General features: G+C 35.8%; 1 protein-coding gene across 2 annotated transcripts; it reads right to left on the bottom strand.

The window, feature by feature from the left end:
* Positions 1-343: 343 nt before the first annotated feature.
* LOC138329526 (forkhead box protein N4-like) lies at positions 344-13,593 on the bottom strand. Of its 2 annotated transcripts, none has more exons than XM_069276588.1 (7): positions 13,441-13,593; positions 11,546-12,337; positions 10,996-11,038; positions 9,985-10,177; positions 6,177-6,406; positions 5,547-5,676; positions 344-5,026 (listed from the first exon to the last, which is right to left on the bottom strand). In XM_069276588.1, exons 2-7 carry the CDS (start codon positions 12,313-12,315, stop codon positions 4,899-4,901), a joined length of 1,494 nt encoding a protein of 497 aa, XP_069132689.1. In that variant the 5' UTR covers positions 12,316-12,337; positions 13,441-13,593; the 3' UTR covers positions 344-4,898. The 2 variants fall into 2 exon arrangements, with proteins under 2 accessions (XP_069132689.1, XP_069132690.1); XM_069276589.1 differs by having other exon boundaries at positions 4,889-5,026; positions 5,500-5,676.
* Positions 13,594-19,944: the final 6,351 nt, after the last annotated feature.

The following is a 19,944-nucleotide window of genomic DNA, read 5'->3' as shown; positions in this document are numbered from 1 at the left end:
AAACTCATTCTCGAGGTGTTGGGACAACCCTATAAACTGTTACTTGTTATATCCACCCCTGGACATAGTAAATCTCAAAGTTAATCTGGAGAAAATAACTGACCATTCACTAGCCTGCAGAGACTTCCTTTGAAGATTACAAAGAGAATGATGCCCAACTTCAAAGCATAACATTCAATCCAATGTACTATTATATAATTCCTTTGATAGGACCAAAGTACCTGTTCTGTTTTGTTGCCTTCATTTTTTCTATAGGGGTGTAGACATCGTAAGTGACCAGAACCCCTGGAGTCTTGAGGATGCCCTACTACCCAAGCAGAAAGAAACACACAGAATACAAGTGTATCAAAATATTTTTTTTTTATTTTTTGTTTTTCAATTTTGTTAAAGGCAAAATTCTCTTTGCCTGTCGGATATAAATTCTATCGATCAAATTCACAAACCAGGGAGTTCAACATTAAAAAAAAGAAGACTGAACACATTAAGTGGCTGTGAGCGCATGGTCGCTCGATTTCTATCAGGCAGTGTGATGGTAAACAGGAATAATATATATCAATAAAATGAACGAAAAATGGTATAGTTAAATAAATGTTTTGTGAAGAAATAATGTTTGCGTTCATTTATAGGGACTATTCTATAAAAAGTTGTGAATTCAAGAATTTGTCAAATTAAAATGGGTTACAGAAAGTGATGCTGTCTGGTTACCATAAACCATGTACACAGTACACAAAATTCTTAATCTAAATTTTTGTCCAATTAGTAGAAAAAAAATCAGTTTAGAAAAGACCAGGTAATCTATTTTCAAGAAAAAATGAAAACGGGTAAATCTGTAAATCTGCCATTTGTGTATGAATTTGTCTAGTACAAATAAAAGTCATTTTCACTAAATGAAATCTGATTTTCTGATCTGTAATTAAAATATTTCTACAAGCACAATAATATACAAACATAGCACAACCCGACAACCCCAACAACACTACAGCTGCCTAGCCTTCCAACAAGGGTGGATCATCTCCCCTTTGGACCAGTGTTAAGTTCTGCTATTGAAGATTCAGTGAGTGATATGAGAGGCAATACCGGGACTCTTGTTTATAGTTTAGTTGTGGTATCACCTAAATTTGGTTAATTAGATTAGAATTAAAGATATTAATTACACAGAAAATACTCCCATTTAATGTCAACGAACTTCTTATCCTGAAAGATAATGAAAATCCTGCAAGGTATCATATACAGTTACAATATTCAACAGATCTGATATAAAGCATGGGGTAAATCATAACAGCTCATCAGAACTAAAATCACTTTGATTATGAATACAATGTGATTTATCATTATCTTATGGTGTTAAAATGACGTTCGATAACTAAAGAACCTGTGGGACATGTAAAGCTAGTAACTAGTCACTGCAGTGAGATATGGGTTGGCAAATCAAACAAAAATATCTGTTTATCGCATATATAACATAAACCACTTGGTGGTACACTTCTTCACGATTCCTTCCACACACAGAATAAAAATATGTAGAAAACATCACTCACTTTATAGATCTATATACATTTTCTGTTCATATACACACACTTTTTCTTTTATATATACAAAATAAAATTTCTCAATTTTCTGCACGCCTTTGATGTCAATCAATCATTATGCAAAAATTGAGCATATCAATTTGGCACTCAACATCATATCTTATAAACGAAAAAAACTATGATTTTAATATTCAATGCATTTTGAAAAATTCCCCTTTCAATCATAAAATTTTGTTCTAGTAAATAAGGATTTGTGTACCAGTACTTATGCGTTTCACATTTAATTGCCTGCATAGGTTCGAAATAGTAATTTTATGTCCAAATCTGATAAACAATATTTTCAATATCTAGAGGTGAAATGATTTTGGGATTTTAACAACCAATCTTATCACAGGTACGTATACACCAGTGAGAAATCAACTTTCTTACTCTGACAGGCACTTTGTAAATAAATAGCAACAGTTCCTGAGTTTTATCATCAAGTTGCATAGCTATATTTATAAGTCTACCCTCAATTGGACTCAAACCTAGATCCTATATTCTCATTCAATACAGTTAGAATCTGAGCAGATCCCATTAAGGGGTCACGTTCTCGTGACCTTTTGAATTGACTGATAAAATAACCTTTAGGTATCATTTTTTGAATCTCTGGAGCAAATTTCAAGGATGAGAAATTTTTATCAGACTTTGCAGGATATTCTGAGCAATATTTCTCCAAAATAAATCAATTAGCCTATGAATACTTATCAGTGTCTTCCGACATGATAACTTAATACACATAGCCATGAACGGTAAAACATTGATCTTAAAGCTGAGGAGTAACGGTAATCGGAGCAGGACCCAATATTAGATCTTCTCCGATCCTCTTTGTAACAGATTCTTTTCCTATCAGATTAACCTAATGCATGATATTCTAGTGCTGAACTAAAAATAAATAATCTGACATTTTTGTCTTCTGATGGTATTTATATATCAAATCTCACACTCAGAACAAATAAGGAACTTCCTTATAAGGATTCAAATCACAGCATTTTTACAAACTTGTTGTCAATATAAAAAATATTTCTCATTTAGTTAATGGAATTTTTCACAGTAACCAAGGGAGTTAACTCTATTTAAACTTTATGAATTCTGAGTATGCAAAAATTGTTAATCATGTACAATGTAACTTTCTTTATATAGCACATTTTTTCACAAATTTAATAAATTACATAATATTGCTGCCTCAAATCAACTGTACATATATACATATATATATATCAACGTAAAAATCAACACATCTAGATGTATATACATATTAACATCAAAAGATATCAAAATTTGAATTGATGATAAAATGTGGAATTTATGAAAAAGAAATCACAATTTAGGATAACAACAGGTCAAATATCAGCATGTACTTTGATAATGCTTATTAGTTGAATTTAATTAATATGAGATTTAATAGCAAGAGCTGAAGATTAACTTTTTTTTTTGGTAGTAACTATAAGCAATAATAAAAAAATTATGTCCAGCACAAAATGATTACAATCTATATAACATGTACATCTTTTAAAACAAATCTCTAAATCCGAACACAATATGGTGCTAAAATCAATTTGCACATGTATCATATGAACATAAATTAATATTTTCTTAAAACTCAACTTAAAAGATTTTTATGAATTTTTCCCTCAGTCAAAATCCCCAACCCCATTTTTTCCAGAAGGGTACAAAGACAGGGTGCTTTCTATATTTCGTTTTAACACCATGACTCATTAAACTTTAGACTTCCTTTCATCCTTGTAAAGGGTCAGGAATTAGCTTGAATGATACTGTTTCCATTGAAATATATATAGTCATTTCAGCTGAGTTTGAAACCATTGAAGAGCAACTGACTATAGCTCTGCTGATTTTTCTCAGAGTACTCTTCCTTTCATCAAGTTTCAAAACAAGTGCTAAAATGACCCTTGTTGATACAACGATAAACAGAAATAGAACATCCCAATATCTAATTACCTTACCTTTTGAAATAATTGACTAATAAAACTTCCAATTCAGAGAACAAAACTTCAACTGCTGTCAAAGTGGATGTGAATTGTTACATGTATAACATGTTTCTAAAAGCCAATTTTTTTCTTTTTGGGAAGAAAAAGTACAATACAGTACAATAACAAAAAACAACAATAACCATGAAAAATTCCAATTCATATTAATTGCACCAAAGCAGCTGGAAGTTAGAACACAAGGACATAGCATTTTCTAATATTTCAATTTACATAAATCGTAAAATTTTTTTGAAGATTAAACAATCATCCGAATCATATTACATTTATATCCTATACTATTAAGACGTTTTTCTTTGCTATCTTAAACGACAAAAATTACTTAAAATGTCATTACAAAAAATAGATAAAAAGGAAAGCAGTGTCTTGGATATAAAATTTATCAATAACTCTTTTTTTTGTCTTCTAGCTCTAATAGCCAGTGTCTACGAGATCAATAGCCTATCTATTTACATTTCTAGGATCATAAATAAATTTTATATATGTTAACAGGGAATTAACGACATCGGCAGAAAAATCGATTTGTACACAGGCTAATAACGCATTCAAAAGTACTCTGAGATCAACATTGTTCACTTAGAGGTGGTTAAAAAGCAATCATTACAGTGAATAATGAAATTAGCTTTTTCCATTTATTCATAAATTTACAAAGTTCTATACATCAAAGCAAACAAGTGAAAAATAATGTAGTTCACTATTTGGAATGAGCAAATTAATATTGTGTGTTTATATAAAATGCCATTTATATTTGATAAATCTTTAAAGAGATCCTTTCTGAAGATATATTAAAGATTACAATTAAATTTAACGTAAATTTCCCAGACATGAAATAACTATCACTTTCTTCCCAAAATAAGACCAACATATACCTGGTAACCTGATCTTTGTTATATCTTTATCATTGCATACTTAAAAGTAAATATTTTCAATGGCTTGGACAGTAATCCTGTAGGTACCAGGTATGAAAACTGATGATTTCCAATTTCATAGAATGATTCCATAAAAAAGAAGGTATTAACATCAAAGTAAACCTTGAATGATTTTTTTTCTTCTAGTTTTCATTTACTAATTAATAGTAGATCAGCTTAATTTTTTTCATTTGGCTATACTAGGTGTAAGTATCAAAAAGGAATTTTAAAAAGACTTGTGATACATGCGTCATATTTTCTTGACTTTAGCACACAAAAAATCATGGTATACAGTGGAATGTTATCTCAACAGTTTCCCCTCCCCAATGACCTTGGCCAACCACAGGTGACCTTGGCAGTGTTGACTCCACCCTTTTCAGTCGATATTGGCCAATAGCAGTTTCTCTCTCTTCTGACTAGATCTGAGCTTCAAGGATCTTGGACGGCGTGTGACATGCTGGCGATACTGTTGCATTCTGGGTAAGCGTTAACATGGGACTGGATGAACATGTGAATTGACCTTGGAAGGCTCCAGAAACTCCAGCTGAAGGTCAAACAATATCAATTAGTTTTTTTACTAGGTAAAATACTGTGATAAAACAAAACAACTCCCACAATCATTAGTCCTGTTTTTCCTGCCTTGCTAATGTTGATGGCAATTTGACAAAAGACAAGATATTTCTCCCAAATATTGTTCAGTAAGAACTTTACCAATTATCAGTAAAATGAATTAGGTAAATTTGATTTCTTAAAAGTCCCTTAAAAAACTAGAATCTGGTAAAACACGTTTTGTTTGTTTTTGCAGTCTTTTTCCATGCATTCTGATTGATGTGATTAGCTTTGTCATAAGGGACAAATCTGTTGATAATGACTTAATTATCCACCTCAGGAAAGTAACACTTTAAGTCGGTCTTGACAAGCATTGGAGTTAAAACTAAATGTAAACAAATCTTGGGTCAATTTAGGTCAAACTTGGGTGGCTGGGCAGTAGTGGGACTGACCAGTGCCTGGGCTTACCTAAGAAAACCACAGGCGATAATGGTCGTGACTGGTGCCAGTCTTACCTAAAGACACCACCGACTGGATGGTTAGAGGCGATGCCTGTATAGTGAGGGGTGAGGCATTGAGCGAAAGTGTTGACGACGTCGTCAGCGGTAACTCCATGTCTGTCGATAGGTCATCCCAAATACCATTCTACAAAGGAACATTCAAATATTAATTATCCTTGTACACTGCACTAAGTACTGCTAAAATATTCCATCTTGTATGTTACAGAATTACTTCCCTTGCAGAAAGGCATATATTGCCACATCATAACTTTGTGAGCGAAAATTGTAATGTTTTCTCTGAACAGTATGATGTTATGCTTGAAAACACATCGACATGATGTCACAATTAACACCTATCCGCAAGGGCAGATAATTCTGTTATATGCATGTCAGGAATATATTTAAGGTACATTTGGGGCCGAATAAAGGCCCTGAAGAAATTTTATGGTATTTCCCCAATTCTATATAAATATTTTCCCAAATAAAGGGAACTATCTGAAATATACATGTTTCAAGAAAGATAAAATGTAGCGTTTTCAGAATTCAAAAGGTACAGGCACCTGAAATTATTTAGTAAGAAAATCACTGATGTTGATGAAGTTTATATTTGAATCCCTCTATTTATCAATGAAGTATGTTATATACCTGTAGTGTGAGGTCGGGGAGGGGGTTGTCCAGTGTCAGACTCCCATCCAGCACTATGCCATGGAGGAAGTCCTCCTGTTTAATTGTTGAGTCTCCTGGGGTCGTTATCTTCACCACTCGGGCTGTGGTCGCTGTGGGCGTTGACGTCACAGGAAGTGACATAACCTTTTCTCCATCATTTCGACTTCCAGCAGGGCCTGCTTTTCCTGCCTCAATCAGCTCTAATTTTTCTACAAACATGGAGGAAAACATTGTCATTAAATTCTATTTTAGGAATTTCATTCTTTAAAGTATCATGTTATTTTCTTAAAACCGTATTTTTAGTCACTGATTCCTGTTTGTTTGACAAATGTATCAAAATTATTTCTATTATTCTTATTATTAATTATTAAAAAAAGGTTTAGTGAGCATTTTAATCAGAAAAACATTTGGCAGCATTTTAGATCAGTATCAGAAACCTATTTACACAGCTACTTTAAATTAAGTTTTTTTCTCTCTAGGAATTTTTTTTTATCATTTCAGAATTGAAATAAAACCCAAATACGATTGTTTTTCCTTTCTGTGAGCTTATATGTATGTGTTTTTTGTTTTTTTTAAAGTTTTGCTTGTAGAAAAATCTTTCAATTATGTAATATTTATCTGAGCAATGACCAAAAATGCAGACTTTTTAATTACACACACATGTAACAGAAAACCTGTTATAATTCATGCCTATTTGTGTCAATGTTTTGACTATTTCACAGCTAAGGAAATAAACAAAGATGACATCTGAATAGTTACATTTACCCAGTTAGGCATTGCTAACTGGACACATCGATTGCAGGTGAGTGACAGTATTCACCTGTCAGGTGTAATTACAGGTAAGTCAACTAGTGACACACCTGTCACAGCTGAGGGAGGCCAGGGGGTGTGGCCAACACAAACACCCAGTAATCATAATCAGTGGTGTGATTCTAGGAAAGGCATGAAAGGGGCTCAGTAGGGGGTTATACATGTTTGGACTTAAATATTTATGTCTATATAAATAAAATAAAATACATTATGCTCGTGCCCCGAAACGTTATATTTAGCGTCACGGTACGTATAAATCAACATAAGCCGAATACATTATATGCCTAAGATATTTACATGCTGACTAGAATGACATTGATTCTGACATGTTTATGAATAAGCACAATGACTAACAGAATTTATTACTCAGGCCATGATGGGTGGCAATACATATAAATCAATTTATGAATATTCATGATTTTTCTAATTGGGGGTCAAATATAAAGAATAGGGTACAAAAAGCAGGGGAAAATAGTCAAACAATACTTTGATCATTGAGATACACAGATTTTTTTCAATTTTATATTCAAATTTACCAAAAAAAGAAGGTAATGTTTAATAAAATGTAAATGCCATACAAATGTCTTTGATCAATTGTATTTCTATGTAAACGAATTTGAATATAACTACTATATTAATTCATGAACTCTCCTATTTCTATGTAAACGAATTTGAATATAACTACTATATTAATTCATGAACTCTCCTATAATCTATCACTAGCAGCCAACCAAAGCCCATGAATGAGTTGTAAAATAGTAGACATAGTAAAACCAACAGCTTATAGCTATAGGCTTTAGCTCAATCCTGGCTTGGCCAGTTATATAAACACTTTAAGCTAATCAAAGGTTGTTTACTCAGACCCAAGCTAGACACTCTAACCCAATTAGTAGGATCTATTTATAGACTCTCTAAGTCTTTGTTTGTAAACAAAGGGCCTGGGTTTCCCAGCATACTTATTATACACAAAGGCACCTAGATCCCATTTAGTGTAGTATGACCTGATATACATAAATAGCTCCTCCTCCCCATCTCTTCAGAACAAAGAGCCCCCCCCCCCCCCTGTGTCCTTATTAAGACCTCCCTCCCCCTGTAAACAAAGGAACTGACTGACTGAAAGTAAACAAAGAACATTCCACCTTACTCTAACCCCGGCCTAATTAGATCCTTGAAAACAAAGACAGGTCCTAACTTCATTACTACATGATATGTATATATTAAAGCCATGTATTCCATTAGGCACTTTAAAGCTTACACATAACGCATAAATTTTATCTTTTATTTTTATAACAAATGATTTAATCCTTGTTTTATTTAATTTTAAGAAAAATATAAATGACTGAGAGTTAACTTGTCTTCATATTAATTTACATAACAAAATTTTGAAGATTTGAAAGGTAACTTTTCATTGCATTATTTTAACTATAATTATTTAACTCATATATATATTGAATTAATTTATTTAATCAATAATTGCAAAGAAATATTGACCATAATCTTTGAGATGAATTTTAAATATACAAATCATAGAATCCAGTTCCCTGCGATGAACCAGACTTTAAGCTTCTACTTTTGAAGTTTGTTGAAAACATTTGTTTGAAGGGCAGGTTTAAGAATACATCAGTCGACTCATCTCCCATCAATAATTTATAGAATTGCCCAGTTTCTTTGTTCCCCTTACCTGAGCTAACACAACATTATAGCCGTATACCTGTGTCCGACTCTGGTATTATTGGTTTTTCCTTTGTTATTTTACTCTTTGTTCTGGACAAGTTAGTTTACTCAACACCACATATCATGAACCAAAGAACTCTTCAAAGGGGGATAATTCTGGAGGTGTTAATACCCAGAGAGGCCTTTTCCCTTTGATGTCTTTATCTGACCACTAATGACCGTTACGTAATAGGTACCTACCGGACATGTGTAGATTACACTGATAAAGCCAGGTGGTCATTATATGACCTCAGGGATAAATTCCAACCTTTGTCCAAAAGGCAACCTGATAAAACGTATTCAGGAATTTTATATTTTTACCATGTGCATTTCAGGTCATTGATCACAGAATTTTTTATTTTTTATCAGAATTACATTTAAAGTGAATAGTCGGGCAAAGGAAACCAGTCTAAATGCGTTCTTTGGCCTTCCAAATATATATTTCATATATTTACAAATATCAAATTCAAAATAAATTCAGTAGGAAAAGTAGTATGGATAGGAATTATTGAATTAGGCAAATAATCCCTTTCATTTTGGAATTTTTCAACTTTTAATTGAATAAGTTGAGTTAAATGACTATGTAATTGGAAATTTTCTTTTGTTTTAGTGAATGATTACAAGATATTCAATTATTAATAATATATTTACAGTTTTGTTTTTTTAGATGGGAAAAGCAATGTTTTAATCATCAACTGAATTTGCATAACACAAATCCTTGATGTGTTTTTTAAAAATATGTTGCTGTGCCATAATTAAAGACGTCAAGCTGCAAATGCTTCCAAGTTTCACAAATTCACAAATGTGCTTCTTATAGGAAACAATTAATATTCAGGAGCATGCTTCATGTAAATATTTATTCAATAAGCTGAACTGTAACACCTATATAATAGAGCCTGCTGGGTTATCAGTGACAAAATTTAAATAGAAACAACAGTTTCTAGAACATCAGAGCTGATTCCCCACAAAATTAATACTGCATTATATATTAAAATCGAAAAATAATACTAATAATGTAACTATTCAACACATGTAATGTTCTAATTATAGATTCTTACATCACCTTTTTATGCATGCCAATGCAATGCGATGATCTAGCCAAGAAAATGGGTGTATTCTACTATCAAATCCAGATGGACATGATTTGATAAATTCAACAGAATAGGAATTAAAAGATTTAGTAAAATTTTTGACAGATTTATGCACGGTGACACCACATTTGAAAATAACTACAAGTTAATGCAAAAGTAATTTTCTAACTCACCTGGCATCGCCATACTGTTTCTTATGGCATCCAAATCTTTCTTCCTGTGTTTTGCAATTTCATCTTCCATTTTTTCCACTTTATCAGGATTAAGGGCCCACAGACACCCCTTTTTACTGTTATTCCCAGTCACTTTAGGGGTCTCTACTTTGGCAAAGCACTTATTTAGGGACAAATTATGTCTCACAGAATTCTGGAACCAAAACAGAAAGGAAGGTCAGTCAAAAATTCAACATACAATTTATAATTATACATGCAAATAAAAAAGAGGATATGTGATTTAGTGAGCAATGTATATACCTCAAACTGCTTTACTAGGATTTTAATAAAACACTGTCTATCTAGTATCTAAATACATTGATTTAATATTATCAGGTATGAGCTTGTATGCATCAACAGGCAAAGAGTATATATACATTCGTATACTTTAGAGCTATAATAAGAAATCATTGTTATGTAAATTGTATTTTAAATTTTCAAAGAAAACAAGACTGTGTACATGTGAAATTTCTAGGTTCTAATTTTAGCCTTTTGCTGGGCAACGATTCGTAACAACCTGATCAGTATATTACCAGGGTAACCTAATCCAAGGCCTGATCTCTTACTCATTGAAGTGGACTGTCTATGGGTACCTGATATTGAATAACCTTTAAACCCATTTTATTTAGGCAATATGTTCACTCACTGCTTCAGTGCATAACAACAATCACATGGAAACAGAATATATAGAAATTAACCTAACAAAAGATCAGAGAGGACTTTTCTGAAATAGACTATATAGATATCCGGTGAACACCTGTAATCAAATTGGTGTACGACTATCATCATGTGACACATGTTTAGCCAATCAGATTATAGTAGTAGACCTAAATGACAGGCCTTTGCCACCTGTCACTCTAATCTACCTGGCCAGCCTCTTATACAGGTAGATATATCATATCTTAACTCAATTATAAATCAAGCAAAGATTTTTACATTTTGATGAAACTGTCAAATAAATGTAAATTTTACCTTCCATCCGTCTGGGGCTGTCTTGAAGTAGGGGAAGTGTTCCCTGTAAATCATAATGAAATAGAATCAATCTTAGGGGAAGATAAAATGAATTATTCTATGGAAGTAATTATTTTTACCCACAAAGGCTGGCTTCGACAGCGACATAGCATGTAAAGGGAGGTAATTATGCTCTGGTAATGATGATTTACCAATGTATAACCATTTCATGGAAAATCAATCAGAAATAAATAGTAATAACAGTTCAACCAGAACAGTTTTCTAGGTGAAATAATTAGTACAATTACTAAATTATATGTTGACAAAAAATCGACCTAATCAAGATCTATTAGAGAATGCTGATTGAAACTCTAATCATAAAACGGTTTTTATAATATGGTCAGCAGCCAGGATAAACTTTCTTTGAAACCATATATATCCAAGAATGTAGGAAGTCTGTGAAAATGATGAATCTTATTTCTAAATAGGGTACATTCCTCCTCGTCCTTTGATTCATATACAAATATGAATAACTGCATAAATGTAAAATTTGTTCAAAAAGGAAACTTACGTCATGAATGTGTAGATTTCACTGACGGGTAGACTTCCATTCTTACTGTTCTTGAGGGCCATAGCGATAAGGCAACTGTAGGAATATACCGGTTTGGGAAAGACTCTATCAGAGTTGTCTGTTTTTAAAACAGTCACTGCCTTTTTCACTGAGTTTTGGGTAACAGTGACTTGTCGACCATTTAATCCCTGTTGTAGATGATTCACCAGGACGGGGGAGTTTTGGGACGGAGATGTGAGCACAGTTTTTACAGTATGCACCTGAGGATTGTTGTTTAAACTCGACTGACTTGATGCAGACTTGGACTCGCGTGTTGCACAATTCAAATTGTGATCAGTTTGTAATGTAAACTGGCTGTGGTCTGCTAGTCCATTTTCTGATTTCACAATTGTTGAACTTGACATTTGTTTTCTTGGAGAGAAATGATTCACCGGTAGTCCTGTTTGTGGATTTACCAACAAGTTCGGGTTGTTATTTTCCACCTCAAATGATGAGTCTAATAAACTGTTTTGTAGTTTAACAACATCAACGTCATTCCACTGACACTGAATGTTCTGGATCCAATCATCCACAGTTTGGTTGTTGGTTTCGAAATCTATATTTCCATGATTGCTGTCATTGTTAAGTATACTGTAATCCTGGAATTTGTCAGAGCCTTGAAGTATTTTATCTACTTCATTTTGAAGGTCGTACGATGAGGAATCCATGGACATGGGTATTGAATCCAAGAAATCCATGTCGGATGTGTTACAATATGCCATGCTTAACATTACGGATATTTCCTCATTGGAGCTGCAAGTAAAAATTTCAAATTGTTCATTTCAAATTGTCAGGAAATACGATACATAAATCAGTAGAAGTCATGGAAATGTGAACATAGTATATATGTAACTTAAATTTATATCTTAATGATAAATGGAATAAAAATAAAGTTAAATCTATTAAATAAATCTGACCGTCAAAAGGTGAGTTATCAAATTATCTTCACTATATTTGCTTATTTCAGTTTTCAAGCAAGTTAGTGTAATTCTTCATTTTTATATAAATATGGTGTTTAAAAGGTGTCCTGGTGTTAATATTGTGGTTTTACTAGAAAGGTGTTTAATGTAATAATGTCTATTATAAAATTAAACAAAAAACAACATTAAATCATTTAAGAGGATAGTTTTTTTTATCTAAAATCTTCACACATAATTATTTTAAACTAATAAATATAAAAGAGACTGTTTAGTGTAACATATCTAACTAAAATGAATTTTGTTACAAATGTCAACAATGTTGGAACAATGTAAACAAAGTTGAACAATGTTGAAAAATAAAATTACGGTATTTCCTAATTCCTGAAACGGCAATGCAATCTTTCCAAGATAGAGCACAAGCCTTACGAAATGCAAGTATAAAACGCTGAAAATCACATATATTATATTGTCAAATATATATATATATATCCTTAAATTAGATAAGTATGTCAGTTGTGTATTCAAATATCTCCATATCATCGAAAGCTGGTCGACCGCACATTTCAATAGATCTACACGTTGATAAATTTTGAATTATTTCCTGTGTACGAATGAAATTCTACGAATCCTACAAAATAGTTTAACCCTAAAATCAACGTATTTATTTGATCAAAATACATATCAAATATTAGCAATACCTTATACCGATCATTATAAATGTTTCAGATGCAATATAAACACTGACAGTTCATGCGTTTAACATAAAAAAAGAACGAACTTCGCCCGATCCATTTCAAAAATCATTGCATGGACGTCGTGCACAGATAAGTCTAACACGAGCTATCAATGGAGGACGAGTTCATCATGATTTCCCCTTCAGTACATCCATGGATTGCAAATTGTTAGTCGACATATCCAAAAAGAAATACAACTTACCGAGATTCCAGTGCTGTCAATTTTCCAAATGCCAATTTTCGAAATATATTGCAACGTCAAAATTATCCAGGAAGTCAAGAATACACGAGCCCCTTTACCTGTAGTACTATACCGTAGTAAAATTTCGGTTGCTCAACCCAAATAACAAAGAAATGTAATACATTCAAAATAGTCGAATCTGATTTGATCGCGGCGACCCCTGAATTTTGAATCGGTCGACGCTGATTGGTTCTTCTATGACAACACTAAATACAATGTGCCATATATGGAAGGTCAATTATCTAGCTCCTGGCAGGTGCCCGTACAAGTGATTATGTGTCGATACATGCAAGGCTATTTCATCATTTTCTGTGTATTGTGAAACCGTTATATTAAATGTGTATTACCCTGAAAGTGTCTTTGTATGGATAGCGATGTATTTTCGGGAATTTGTGCTATCAATGCTGCAAAATAGTCCAGAGAAGTGAAAAACACAAATGCAAATGGAGGCCTCGAAGGGAATGAGGCCGGGGCCCACGGTGGGGTAATTAAATGATTTCCCACGGACTGTCGATTATAGTAAACTCTACTCGCCATTCATTACGATGGGACATCTCAATTAATTGATACCTAGTGACACTTGACCTGCAGGCCATTGATATCAACATGCCAATTATATTACACGACGTATGAAATATATGTCCTTGTTATAAATACGAGTTTGAATAGCCCACGAACCTGTTTGGGTTGATTTACAATGTTCATGTATGTGTAATATGTATATCAATCAGTAGTAAAGTTTTTTGAACAACAAATTTTGAACTGCAATATATTAAGACATTGGTATTTTCTAATAAAACAAAACTCATTTTATATTGTAGATATTTAGAAATGGATATTGTGAATTCATAAACATTTTCACGTCAGTATGAAAATCATATGATGTCAAAATTACTAATTTCTAATCACATAGCATCATCAATATGACACAAATCTGTTCACTTTTGTACAAATAATAATACGAATTAAATGAATTCATGATTACATCTAATGATGCAAATTATTGATAACTAGTGCAGTTAAAAGCTAAAAAAATTCACTGAAAGCCAAATATGCATGCAAATAACTGTCGATTCTAACCACATTTTTAAGATAAATTTTACATTATTAAAAATTATGTTTAAAAAAGTTTATAGCAACATAAAAGGTTTTTTTTTATTTGACGCCTGCATCCATGCATACCCTTTGATTTATTTGCTGCTGGGTTTGAATATCTGTTTAGAAGTTATGGAATTTTAAAGATATTTTTTACTTTATTTCTTTATTGAGCCTAATCATGCCCCTTTCACTTTCTTACGTTACACTCTTCATTTCACAGCGCTTGTTTTGTCTTCAATATCCATCAATGATCAACTGTTCAATATGATTCTGGGAATTATAGTAGTGATTTTGATTAATATTTCCACCATTGTACCCGAATGATGCAGACTAACATATAAAGACCATGTCTTTGTATATTTTCTATTGGATTGGTTGGTCAAGACAGGTCTCCATTACATCATGGGTTGTATTTTGGTGATGTGAGGAGCTGACTGATCATAGGTACAACTCTTCCTTATTGATGTCCACACCCTTCGCCTCTTGGGAGGTTAATATACAATTGTTGAATTCCTCCAGGTAGTAATAAATTCACCTAATTTGATCTATTATAGGTTACATCAATGATCTTTACCCACATGAGCACATGATGGTTACTCACACAAGATGTACACATGATGGTCAGTGGTCACTCACACAAAATGAGCACATGATGGTTACTCACACAAGATGAGCACATGATGGTTACTCACACAAGATGAGCACATGATGGTTACTCACACAAGATGAGCACATGATGGTTACTCACACAAGATGAGCACATGATGGTTACTCACACAAGATGAGCACATGATGGTTACTCACACAAAATGAGCATACAATGGTTACTCACACAAAATAAACCCATGATCTTTACCCAAACAAGATGAGCACATGATCCTCCCCAACACAAGATGATAACATGATCATCACCCACACCAGATGAGCACATGATTGTCATCCACACAAGATTAGCACATGATGGTCACCCACACAAGATGAGCACACGATTGTCACCCACACAAGATGAGCACATAATAGTCACCCACACAAGATGAGCACATGATAGTCACCCACACAAGATGAGCACATGATGTCACCCACAAAATGAGCACATGATAGTCACCCACACAAGATGAGCACATGATAGTCACCCACACCAGATGAGCACATGATTGTCACCCACACAGATGAGCACATGATAGTCACCCACACCAGATGAGCACATGATTGTCACCCACACACATGATGTCACCACACCAGATGAGCACATGATAGTCACCCACACCAGATGAGCACATGATAGTCACCCACACAAGATGAGCACATGATTGTCACCCACACCAGATGAGCACATGATTGTCACCCACACCAGATGAGCACATGATAGTCACCCACACAAGATGAGCACATGATAGTCACCCACACAAGATGAGCACATGATAGTCACCCACACAAGATGAGCACATGATTGTCACCCACACAAGATGAGCACATGATAGTCACCCACACAAGATGAGCACATGATAGTCACCCACACAAGATGAGCACATGATGTCACCCACACCAGATGAGCACATGATTGTCACCCACACAAGATGAGCACATGATTGTCACCCACACCAGATGAGCACATGATAGTCACCCACACAAGATGAGCACATGATTGTCACCCACACAAGATGAGCACATGATTGTCACCCACACAAGATGAGCACATGATAGTCACCCACACAAGATGAGCACATGATTGTCACCCACACAAGATGAGCACATGATAGTCACCCACACAAGATGAGCACATGATAGTCACCCACACAAGATGAGCACATGATTGTCACCCACACAAGATGAGCACATGATTGTCACCCACACAAGATGAGCACATGATTGTCACCCACACAAGATGAGCACATGATTGTCACCCACACAGATGAGCACATGATAGTCACCCACACAAGATGAGCACATGATAGTCACCCACACAAGATGAGCACATGATAGTCACACCCACACAAGATGAGCACATGATAGTCACCCACACAAGATGAGCACATGATGTCACCACATGACCACACAAGATGAGCACATGATGTCACCCACACAAGATGAGCACATGATAGTCACCCACACAAGATGAGCACATGATAGTCACCCACACAAGATGAGCACATGATAGTCACCCACACAAGATGAGCACATGATTGTCACCCACACAAGATGAGCACATGATTGTCACCCACACCAGATGAGCACATGATAGTCACCCACACAAGATGAGCACATGATTGTCACCCACACAAGATGAGCACATGATTGTCACCCACACAAGATGAGCACATGATAGTCACCCACACAAGATGAGCACATGATTGTCACCCACACAAGATGAGCACATGATTGTCACCCACACAAGATGAGCACATGATAGTCACCCACACAAGATGAGCACATGATAGTCACCCACACAAGATGAGCACATGATAGTCACCCACACAAGATGAGCACATGATAGTCACCACACACAAGATGAGCACATGATAGTCACCCACACAAGATGAGCACATGATAGTCACCCACACAAGATGAGCACATGATAGTCACCCACACAAGATGAGCACATGATAGTCACCCACACAAGATGAGCACATGATAGTCACCCACACCAGATGAGCACATGATTGTCACCCACACCAGATGAGCACATGATAGTCACCCACACAAGATGAGCACATGATTGTCACCCACACAAGATGAGCACATGATAGTCACCCACATAAGATGAGCACATGATAGTCACCCACATAAGATGAGCACATGATAGTCACCCACATAAGATGAGCACATGATAGTCACCCACATAAGATGAGCACATGATAGTCACCCACACAAGATGAGCACATGATAGTCACCCACACAAGATGAGCACATGATTGTCACCCACACAAGATGAGCACATGATAGTCACCCACACAAGATGAGCACATGATAGTCACCCACATAAGATGAGCACATGATAGTCACCCACACAAGATGAGCACATGATAGTCACCCACAAAGATGAACATGATAGTCACCCATGATGAGTCATGTGTCACCACATAAGATGAGCACATGATAGTCACCCACATAAGATGAGCACATGATAGTCACCACACACAAGATGAGCACATGATAGTCACCCACACAAGATGAGCACATGATAGTCACCCACATAAGATGAGCACATGATAGTCACCCACACAAGATGAGCACATGATAGTCACCCACATAAGATGAGCACATGATAGTCACCCACATGAAGATGAGCACATGATAGTCACCCACATAAGATGAGCACATGATAGTCACCCACATAAGATGAGCACATGATAGTCACCCACATAAGATGAGCACATGATAGTCACCCACATAAGATGAGCACATGATAGTCACCCACACAAGATGAGCACATGATAGTCACCCACATAAGATGAGCACATGATAGTCACCCACATAAGATGATGATAGTCACCCACATGATGAGCACATGATAGTCACCCACATAAGATGAGCACATGATAGTCACCCACACAGATGAGCACATGATAGTCACCCACATAAGATGAGCACATGATAGTCACCCACATAAGATGAGCACATGATAGTCACCCACACAAGATAGAAGCACATGATAGTCACCCACACAAGATGAGCACATGATAGTCACCCACATAAGATGAGCACATGATAGTCACCCACACAAGGATGAGCACATGATTGTCACCCACACAAGATGAGCACATGATAGTCACCAACATAAGATGAGCACATGATTGTCACCCACACAAGATGAGCACATGATAGTCACCCACAAGATGAGCACATGATTGTCACCCACACAAGATGAGCACATGATTGTCACCCACATAAGATGAGCACATGATAGTCACCCACACAAGATGACACATGATTGTCACCCACACCAGATGAGCACATGATAGTCACCCACACAAGATGAGCACATGATAGTCACCCACACATGATATCACATGAGCACATGATAGTCACCACACCAGATGAGCACATGATAGTCACCCACATAAGATGAGCACATGATTGTCACCCACACAAGATGAGCACATGATGTCACCCACAAAGATGACACATGATTGTCACCCACACAAGATGAGCACATGATTGTCACCCACACAAGATGAGCACATGATTGTCACCCACACAAGATGAGCACATGATTGTCACCCACACAAGATGAGCACATGATTGTCACCCACACAAGATGAGCACATGATATCAGACCAGCACAAGATTGTCACCTGCACCAGATGAGCACATGATAGTCACCCACACAAGATGAGCACATGATAGTCACCCACACAAGATGAAGCACATGATAGCACCATGATGAGCACATGATACCCACACAAGATGAGCACATGATAGTCACCCACACAAGATGAGCACATGATTGTCACCCACACAAGATGAGCACATGATTGTCACCCACACAAGATGAGCACATGATTGTCACCCACACAAGATGAGCACATGATTGTCACCCACACAAGATGAGCACATGATAGTCACCCACATACAGATGAGCACATGATAGTCACCCCCACACCAATGATTGAGCACATGATAGTCACCCACACCAGATGAGCACATGATAGTCACCCACACAAGATGAGCACATGATTGTCACCCACACAAGATGAGCACATGATTGTCACCCACACAAGATGAGCACATGATTGTCACCCACACAAGATGAGCACATGATTGTCACCCACACAAGATGAGCACATGATTGTCACCCACACAAGATGAGCACATGATAGTCACCCACACAAGATGAGCACATGATTGTCACCCACACAAGATGAGCACATGATAGTCACCCACACAAGATGAGCACATGATTGTCACCCACACAAGATGAGCACATGATAGTCACCCACACAAGATGAGCACATGATAGTCACCCACACAAGATGAGCACATGATAGTCACCCACACAAGATGAGCACATGATAGTCACCCACACAAGATGAGCACATGATAGTCACCAACATAAGATGAGCACATGATTGTCACCCACACAAGATGAGCACATGATAGTCACCCACACAAGATGAGCACATGATAGTCACCCACACAAGATGAGCACATGATAGTCACCCACACAAGATGAGCACATGATAGTCACCCACACAAGATGAGCACATGATAGTCACCCACACCAGATGAGCACATGATAGTCACCCACACAAGATGAGCACATGATAGTCACCCACACAAGATGAGCACATGATTGTCACCCACACAAGATGAGCACATGATTGTCACCCACACAAGATGAGCACATGATTGTCACCCACACAAGAT

Source organism: Argopecten irradians, chromosome 8, assembly GCF_041381155.1.
Source record: "Argopecten irradians isolate NY chromosome 8, Ai_NY, whole genome shotgun sequence".
Lineage (NCBI taxonomy): Eukaryota > Metazoa > Mollusca > Bivalvia > Pectinida > Pectinidae > Argopecten > Argopecten irradians.
The sequence above is the reverse complement of the archived record's forward strand: the minus strand, read 5'-3'. Positions and strand labels throughout refer to the sequence as shown.

Bases quoted from the DNA above. Each gene is read 5' to 3' on its own strand.
- LOC138329526 (XM_069276588.1), bottom strand. From the start codon at position 12,315: ATGTTAAGCATGGCATATTGTAACACATCCGACATGGATTTCTTGGAT. The intron at 11,039-11,545 runs GTAAGTTTCCTT...TATGATTTACAG, and splicing joins GAAATCTACACATTCATGAC to GGAACACTTCCCCTACTTCA. The intron at 6,407-9,984 runs GTGAGTTAGAAA...CCATGTTTGTAG, and splicing joins AAACAGTATGGCGATGCCAG to AAAAATTAGAGCTGATTGAG.